Source organism: Saccopteryx leptura, chromosome 9, assembly GCF_036850995.1.
Source record: "Saccopteryx leptura isolate mSacLep1 chromosome 9, mSacLep1_pri_phased_curated, whole genome shotgun sequence".
NCBI classification, from domain to species: Eukaryota; Metazoa; Chordata; class Mammalia; order Chiroptera; family Emballonuridae; genus Saccopteryx; species Saccopteryx leptura.
In genome coordinates, this window is record NC_089511.1 from 46,267,387 (window position 1) to 46,276,423 (window position 9,037).

At 50.4% G+C, this 9,037-nt stretch overlaps 1 protein-coding gene across 2 annotated transcripts; it reads right to left on the bottom strand.

Moving 5' to 3' along the window:
* Positions 1–3,553: 3,553 nt before the first annotated feature.
* Positions 3,554–8,829, bottom strand: SERTAD3 (SERTA domain containing 3). Of its 2 annotated transcripts, XM_066349297.1 has the most exons (3): positions 8,790–8,829; positions 7,960–8,384; positions 3,554–4,789 (listed from the first exon to the last, which is right to left on the bottom strand). In XM_066349297.1, the coding sequence occupies exon 3, from the start codon at positions 4,781–4,783 to the stop codon at positions 4,190–4,192; it is 594 nt and encodes a 197-aa protein (XP_066205394.1). In that variant the 5' UTR covers positions 4,784–4,789; positions 7,960–8,384; positions 8,790–8,829; the 3' UTR covers positions 3,554–4,189. The 2 variants fall into 2 exon arrangements, with proteins under 2 accessions (XP_066205394.1, XP_066205392.1); XM_066349295.1 differs by lacking the exons at positions 7,960–8,384; positions 8,790–8,829 and adding an exon at positions 7,361–7,727.
* Positions 8,830–9,037: the final 208 nt, after the last annotated feature.

A 9,037-nucleotide genomic window follows, 5' to 3' on the forward strand; every position in this document is an offset into this window, starting at 1 on the left:
CCAAGCTGGTGAGCTTTGCTCAAACCAGATGAGCATCCCAGTTCGATGCTCTATCCACTGTGCCACCGCCTGGTCAGGCCTCCCCTCTCATTTAAAAAATAAATAAAAAAAGATCCTGACCACGCGGTGGCGCAATGGATAGAGCCTCGGACTGGGTTGCTGAGGACCCAGGTTTGAGACCCCGAGGTCGCCAGCTTGAGTGCGGGCACATCTGGTTTGCGCAAAGCTCACTAGCTTGGACCCAAGGTCGCTGGCTCGAGCAAGGGGTCACTCGGTCTGCTGTAGCCCCACGGTTAAGGCATACATATGGGAAAGCAATCAATGAACAACTAAAGTGTCGCAACGAAGAATTGATGCTTCTCATCTCTCTCCCTTCCTGTCTGTCTGTCCCTATCTGTTCCTCTCTCTGACTCTCTCTGTCTCTGTAAAAAATAAAAGAAAGAAAATCAAACAGAATATGATGTGGTGGTGGTGCATCTGGACACTTTGAGCTAGGAAATGCAGGGAAGGCCTCTCTGAAGTGTCTTCTGGGGAGTTAATAGCAAGTACAAAGGCTCCAGGGCCAAAATAAGTTTGGGATGAAAGGAGACTAATGTGGCTGGAAGTGAGGGAGGGAGAGGAAAGTGAGAGATTAAACTGGGCAAATTAGGAACAAGATTGTCAGGTCGCACAGGATTTGGTGAAGTTGGAGTTTTATTCTATGTGAGAAATCACTGAAAATTTACTATTTAAAAAAAATGTTTATTGTATTAACTTTAGAGAAAGAGGGAGACAGGAACATCAATCTGCTCCTGTATGTGCCCTCACCAGAAATTGAACCAGCAACCTCAGAGCTTTGGGATGATGCTCTAACCAACTGAGCTATCCCACCAGGGCACTGGAAATCACTGAAAGTTTTAAGTAGGAAGAAGACTCCTATTGAGATGGGGACAACAAAAGTGCCTTCTTGGCCCTGGCCGGTTAGCTCAGTGGTAGAGCGTCGGCCTGGCGTGCGGAAGTCCTGGGTTCGATTCCCAGCCAGGGCACACAGAAGAAGCGCCCATCTGCTTCTCCACCCCTCCCCCTCTCCTTCCTCTCTGTCTCTCTCTGGCTCCCCTCCCGCAGCCGAGGCTCCATTGGAGCAAAGATGGCCGGGGCGCTGGGGATGGCTCCTTGGCCTCTGCCCCAGGTGCTAGAGTGGCTCTGGTGCGACAGAGCAACGCCCAGGATGGGCAGAGCATCGCCCCCTGGTGGGCATGCCGGGTGGATCCCGGTGGGGCGCATGTGGGAGTCTGACTGTCTCTCCCCGTTTCCAGCTTCAGAAAAATACAAAAAAAAAAAAAAAAAAAAAAAAAAAAAAAAAAAAAAAAAAGGCCCTGGCCGGTTGGCTCAGCGGTAGAGCGTCGGCCTGGCGTGCGGGGGACCCGGGTTCGATTCCCGGCCAGGGCACATAGGAGAAGCGCCCATTTGCTTCTCCACCCCCATCCCCTCCTTCCTCTCTGTCTCTCTCTTCCCCTCCCACAGCCAAGGCTCCATTGGAGCAAAAGATGGCCCAGGCGCTGGGGATGGCTCCTTGGCCTCTGCCCCAGGCGCTAGAGTGGCTCTGGGCGCAGCAGAGCGATGCCCCAGAGGGGCAGAGCATCGCCCCCTGGTGGGCAGAGCGTCGCCCCTGGTGGGCGTGCCGGGTGGATCCCCGTCGGGAGCATGCGGGAGTCTGTCTGACTGTCTCCCCGTTTCCAGCTTCAGGAAAAAAAAAAAAAAGTGCCTTCTTGAGATCTTCTTGACCATGCCCTCTCTTAGATTTACCGTATTTTTTGCTCCATAAGACGCACTCCTCCAAGCCCCCCAAGTGGAGGGGGAAATGCCTGTGTGTCTTATGGAGCGATAAATATGGCATTTTATTAAGTATTTTAACATCATTTGGTTCAGAGTAGTATTTTTCTTATTTTCCTCCTTAAAACCCTAGTTGTGTCTGATGGTCAGGTGCATCTTATGGAGTGAAAAATACGGTAGATGCAATGATCCTTAGGTTAAGGATCTGGCTGAGCCGGGAAGCACAAGCAAAACCGCCCTCCTCTCCCTGCCTGTGGACTATGCCCAAGTGTGATTCCTCTCTGCAACCCTTCCAGAAACGTCCTTAAAGCACTTACCACATGTCCTCAAGGCTGTGTGGACACACAAGCAGTACAGTAGCAAGATTATCACATTGTATCTTCCCTGGTCTCCCTTCTCTTTATTTTTTAATTTTTGTTTATTCATTTTAGAGAGCAGAAAAAGAGAGGAGGGAGGGAGGAGCAGGAAGTATCAACTCTCTTATGTGCCTTGACCAGGCAAGCCCAGGGTTTTGAACTGGCGACCTCAGCATTCTAGGCCAATGCTTTATCCACTGCGGCACCACAGGTCAGGCTCCCTTCTCTTTTTTTTTTTTTTTTTTTGTATTTTTCTGAAGCTGGAAACGGGGAGAGACAGTCAGACAGACTCCCGCATGCGACCGACCGGGATCCACCCAGCACGCCCACCAGGGGCGACGCTCTGCCCACCAGGGGCAGATGCTCTGCCCCTCCGGGGTGTTGCTCTGCCGTGACCAGAGCCACTCTAGCACCTGGGGCAGAGGCCAAGGAGCCATCCCCAGCGCCCGGGTCATCTTTGCTCCAACGGAGCCTTGGCTGCGGGAGGGGAAGAGAGAGACAGAGAGGAAGGAGGGGGTGGGGGTGGAGAAGCAAATGGGCGCTTCTCCTATGTGCCCTGGCTGGGAATCGAACCCGGGTCCCCCGCACGCCAGGCCGACGCTCTACCGCTGAGCCAACCGGCCAGGGCCTGGGCTCCCTTCTCTTTTACCCTCACTCTCAACAGCCTGGGCTTGCACCTCACAAATAAATCCAGAGAACTATGAACTTTAGCTAATGTTATTTATTCTCCTCTGGCCTCAGCAGCACATTTCATACGGTTGAAAGTGTTGACTTTTAAGCACCAGAAAGTCCTTTTAAAGCACAATTACATCCTTTGGCATGTAATTCATGTGACTCAGTTTCTCCCTCCTGTGTCTACCTATGTGGCTGGGGAATATAAATTTATCAGGAAGCCAGTTAAGAATCAGGCTCTGGAGCCCTGGCTGGTGGCACATTGGATAGAGCATTGTCCCAGAGCACCAAGGAGACAAGCTTGACCCAAGGTCACTGGTTTGAGTCCCTCAGGGCAAGTATGTGAAGCAACCAATGGGTGTACAAGTGGAACAACCAAGTTGATGTTTTTCTCTCCCTCCCTTCTCTCTTAAATCAATGAAGGAGGAGAACCAGGCTAGAGGCAAATTGAGTTGAGTCCTAGCTCCCTACTACTAGTTATTAGCTGGGTGACCTTGAACAAGTGACTCTCTGACCTAAGGTTCCTCCTATATAAAATATGATTATAGTAGCTACTTCTTGAGGATTAAATAACTTAATTCAAGTAAAGTGGGCAGAACAGTATTCTAACAAGTACTCAATAAATGTCACTTTTAAATAGTATACCTACCTCACCTTTGACAGGGAAAGGGTACAGGTGTTCAGGGAAAGTTTACAAATTTTAAAAAACACCATCCCTTCCAAAATACTTTTATTAAAAAAAAAAATTACAATCAAACCCCACCCAAACCACCACAAACCCGCCTTTCTTTTAAATAATGCGGCATGGAGCAGTTTGGTTTCCACTCTATTGCACGTGGTCCGGCCTGGTTATGAATCAGGAGGCTGCTTGGACTGGAGTCCTGCTAAGAAGGTGGGGTTCACCCTGTGGGGAGGAGGCCAGCCCCTCCTACTCCTTCCAGGCATAAAAGGCAGAGGCTGGGTTTCCATAGCAACCAGGTAACACATCCCTGTTACCCTCTGACAGGCCCAACTTATCTTCCCTGAGGCCACAGTGTTCATAAGAGGAGTAGAAACTGGAGGTGAAGGCAGAAGAAATGTGGAAGTGGGAAATCAGACTCCCAGAAACGGAGTCTCATTAAGGCATTTGGAACAGATAAATTAATTCAGGAAGACCCACCTTCACAGAAGGCTGAGGTAACCAGACACACACACACATGCAAGACAGTTTGTGGAACCTTGAAATGGGACAAAAGGAGGTCAGCCACTGCTTAAAACCCCCACCAAAACCCACACACATACAAACTGCATCTAGGATCCAGCCCACCAAGGCTGAGATATGGAAGGAGCACCTCCTAATCATCAAAGTTTTAGGATCCCAGAATTATTTCCATGATGTGATCTAGTTCATTCCACTCCCAGGACCCTGGGGCACAGAAGAGGTGAGGAGGCTCAGGTGGGGCCAGCACAGGCTCCTTCTCCACTGTGGATGTGTCAATGTCCAGAAAGAAGTCATCCAGACTTGAGTCCCCCAAGTACCGGGAGCTCAGAGCTTCTAAGAAGACTGGATCAGGCTGGGGTAGCACTTCATTCTGAGGGCCTGGGGGAGCCACTAGATTCTGAGGAGTCTCCGTCTCGTCCATGGAAGTCTCCAGCTCCCTGAGAATAGAGCCAATGGTTGTTGACAAGGAGAAGTCCTCCTCACCCAAAAAGAGGGGCTCAGGAGGGAGGGTGGGTGCTGGAGCAAGGCAAAGTGCGGCCTGGAGCTGCTGTAGGGTATTGTGGATGAGGACATGCCTGCGGAGGCTGGGTGCTCGAGGGCCCAGGCTTCGCTGGACTTTGTCTAGGGAGATGCGGAGCAGGGCTTGCTGGTAGCTTCGCAGGCCTGCTGGACCCCAGCCCCACTTCTCATCCTCCTCTCCCTCTTCCAAGTCAGAGTGTTTCCTCTTCAAGCCTCCTACCATGATGCCCTGTAGAGAGAAGAGGAGCAAGTCAGATATAGTCAGGCTAGTTCAAATCCTGAATGTCCTATATCAATGGTTGGCAAACAGCGGCTCGAGAGCTACATGCAGCTCTTTGGCCCCTTGAGTGTGGCTCTTCCACAAAATACCACATGCAGGCGCTACCTTGATAAGGAATTACCTTCTTTTTTTTTTTTTTTTTTTTTTTTTTTTTTTAGGAATTACCTTCTTATACAGTGGTACCTTGAGATACGAACAGACCAACATACGAAAAAAAAATTTTAAGATACGAGCTGCAACTCTGTCCGTATTTTTGTTCGAGATCCAAGCGAAATTCCGAGATACGAGTCATGATTCGGCAAGCTGCTGCTAGTTGGCACATTGGCGCACGGGTCCAGAATCAGCAGTTTGATTTTCGAGTTGACTGATTTACGAGCTAGGTTACAGAACGAATTAAATTCGTATCTCAAGGTACCACTGTATAGTTTAAGTTTAAAACATTTGGCTCTCAAAAGAAATTTCAATCGTTGTACTGTTGATATTTGGCTCTGTTGACTAATGAGTTTGCTGACCACTGTGATTGTTGGTGATTTCTAATGATCTGAACTTCAGTTTTCCCACCTTTAAAATAGAGATAATATGACTCCTAAAAGGCTGAGGAGGAGAGTAAATGTAACAAAGAAAACAAGACCTGGATACATTTGTATTTATATCCCACTTATTTGCCTGGGTCGCCTGGAATAGTGAGTTTTCCTCCTTGAGACTCAATTTCCTCATCTGTGAGAGGGGATCCTAACTCAACTCCTCTGAGCCTTAAAACAATTCTTCCCACAGCACTCATTTCTTCAAATGTGACACATACAAGACAGGTGTGGAATATAGAGACCTAGACTGGAAGTAGGGAATGCCCGGTTTGAAATTTGCCTTTCACACTGCTCAGCTATGTGGTCTTGGGAAGTGACCTGACATTAACTCTCTGGGCTTCAGTTTCCTCTTCTATAAAATGGGGATTGTAAAAATTCTCACCACATTGTCAAGAAGACCCCACCTACAGTACAGGGCTCATCACACAGGAAATACTGAACAAGAGTTAACTGCCATTATTCCTTCAATAATTTTTTTTTTGAGTGCCTAATATATTCAAGGCACCTAATATATTCAAGTGCCTAATATATTCCTGGACTGGAGCCTTGTTAGGGAATCTATATGTCGAGACTCTCCTTTCAGAGTATATATATATATATATATATATATATATATATTATTATTATTATTTATTTTTTTTTTTTGCATTTTTCCGAAGCTGGAAAACGGGGAGGCAGTCAGACAGACTCCCGCATGCGCTCAGAGTATATTTCTGTTCACGTTCTTTCCCTAACTGGGAGCGCTCCCAAAAGCAGGGAAGGACCTCCCACATCACCTTAGCTCGCGCCTCACGCTTCCCCCAAACCGAGGCCCCACAGAAAAACTTGCTCTAAGTCGACCCACGCCAAGCCCCGCCCCCTTCCGATCCACCCAACCAGACCTCGGCTCTCTACAGGCTACGCCCCCTGCACGGATCTCCCTTCAGCAGCCAGGCACTCCCCAATTTGGCCCAGGGGCTTCTGGGAAATGTGGGCCAAGAGCCGCCAGGTACGCACGTAGACCTTGAGCGTGCACTGTAATCCCCGGAGAACACGGCAAACCACAAGGAGGAACCTCCCCCACCCTCCGTCTCCGCATGCGCACAAACGCCCGGGGCGAGTGGGGGTAGGGAATCCGGACGTCCAGCTGCCAGGCGCCCGCCGAGCCCCGAGCCCCGCCCTCCGCTGCTACCAGGGCTGCTGCTGCTCCGAGCTCCGAGCCCGGAACACCCCTCCCCCACTCTAGACTGCGGCTCTAACTCTGCTTTCTCCGGGTCCTTCGGACCCCAGAAAGTCCTGGATTATTTCCCTAAACTGCTCTCGGGTTCAGAGACCCAAGCCTCAACACATCGTTCAAAGATTACAAATGCTCTCCGATCCGCTCTGTTCCGGACATCAGGTACCTCAATTTTGAGACCTTTCCCCGCCAACTTTCTTCTATCCTCCTGTCTTTCAAACGTCTCTCGACTTCACTTCCAAACTACCCCCTCCGGCTCCAAGACCTGAACAAGGAACTCTTCCCTAACACCCTCTCTCTGCCACTGCGTCTGGGAAACCAAGATTGCCTGCCCTAGTTCTCTCGCTTCTCCAAAATGTCCGGGATTTCAGCTTCAACCCTCTCACCTTTTCCAGAACCATAAAACCCCAAACTCAACCCGTCTGGGAGACCCGAACTGTCCTAATCTCCAGATTCCCTGCCCCAAAAGTTCCGTCCCTGGTTGTCTCCCTTTTCCAAATACCCCAGGTCCTAGGTTCAAACTCTCTCCACTTGAAGATCCTGCCCTAACAACTTCGTCTCCGGTCCAGGATCTCGAATTCAGTCTCCGGTTTCCAAACCCTATCAGTCACCCTGAATCTGCGTCCTCCACTTCCACCCAGACCCCGCCTCCACAACTCTCGGGCGCGCCTTTACCTCCCCAACCCAATGCAAGTATCAAACCGGGCAGCGGCCTCTCACCTTAGCTGCCAAATTCACAAGGACTACCTCCGGAAACGTCTGCAACTTTGCGACCCTCCAGTGCTGGATAGGGGCCTACCTAGCCTTTCCTCCGGCCTCTTGGTCTGGCCTCAGGCTCACCCAGCTCCACTCCGGAGCCGGGCCTCAAGCCGCGATTGGCTGGAATCCTGCCCGCCGCGGGGCGCGGATTGGCTGGGCGGGGCCACGCCTTTCGTCCGACCCCCCCCTTCCCTATCCTTGCACCCGGGACCATTTAAAGGATTCTGACTGTCCAGGGGGCGGGGCCAGAAAACTGTTTCCTTCAAATCAGCTACTGTTTTCGCTCCAAGATCGTCGGCATTGTTTTCTGAACCCTCTATACCAGGCTTGGATCCCATCGCGGAGCAAGACAGGCTGTTACACTTGGCCTTACCCCGTTTTTCGGGAGGACTGGTCGGAACCACTTGCGGAGGCCGCGCCCCGGGGATTCCTAGGAGGACGCTGCAGAGCGGTGCGTGACGCCGCGGAAGGCCAGCCAGTAGTTTGGCGCAGCGTACGTTGCCTGGGCGATCGCAGCCCACCCTTTCACTGCCCTTGTCCTGCCCCGCCCAACACTTTACCTTGCCCGCACCTTAGTCTTCGACTCATCAGCAAATTCTCTGGTGGCTGGGCCGTCCCGCATCCTTTTGACGTCCCATCCTGGTCTGTCCGCTGCTCTAGACTGATTCATGGCTCTCCACTACTGGGGGGACAAAGTCCAAGCTCCTTACTTTTACCCCAAAGCCCTTCACTGTCTGGCCAAATGCACACTCCTCTTTGCTCCCTACCCTCCTGTCACACCAATTCACTTTTGAGTTTTTCTAAAATGGTTTCAGGTACTCTTCACCACCATAAACAGATTTTTGTCTGTTTTCTTTTTACTTTATCCCCAGTGCCAGCTACATAGCAAGTACTAAAAATGAGAATTAAAAATATAGTAAGGGATGGAAACTAGACTTTTGGTGGTGACCACAATACAGTATACAGATATTGTAATGTTGTACACCTGAAAAAAAATTTTTTTTTTTTCCTGAAGCTGGAAACGGGGAAAGACAGTCAGACAGACTCCCACATGCGCCCGACCGGGATCCACCGGGCACGCCCGCCAGGGGGCAATGCTCTGCCCATCCTGGGTGTAGCTCTGTCGCAGCAGAGCCACTCTAGCGCCTGGGGCAGAGGCCAAGGAGCCATCCCCAGCGCCCGGGCCATCTTTGCTCCAATGGAGGGCCATCTTTGCTCCAATGGAGCCTCGGCTGCGGGAGGGGAAGAGAGAGACAGAGACAAAGGAGAGGGGGAGGGGTGGAGAAGCAGATGGGCACTTCTCCTGTGTGCCCTGGCCGGGAATCGAACCCGGGACTTCCGCACGCCAGGCCGACGCTCTACCACTGAGCCAACCGGCCAGGGCCTACACCTGAAATTTATGTAATGTAATAACCAATGTTACCTTAATAAAAATAAAAATAAATTTAAAAAAGATTTCTGGCTTTGGCCAATTAACTCAGTCGGTTAGTATCATATGGGAAACAACAAGGTTGTGGGTTCCATCCCTAGTTAGGGCACATATGGGAAGTGACCAATGAATGCACAATTAAGTGGAACAACAAATGAATGTTTCTTTTCTTGCCTCTCTCTCTCTCTAAAATCAATCAATTAAAAAAA

Excerpts from the sequence above, each read along its gene's own strand:
- SERTAD3 (XM_066349297.1), bottom strand. The coding sequence starts at position 4,783 with ATGGTAGGAGGCTTGAAGAGGAAACACTCTGACTTGGAAGAGGGAGAG.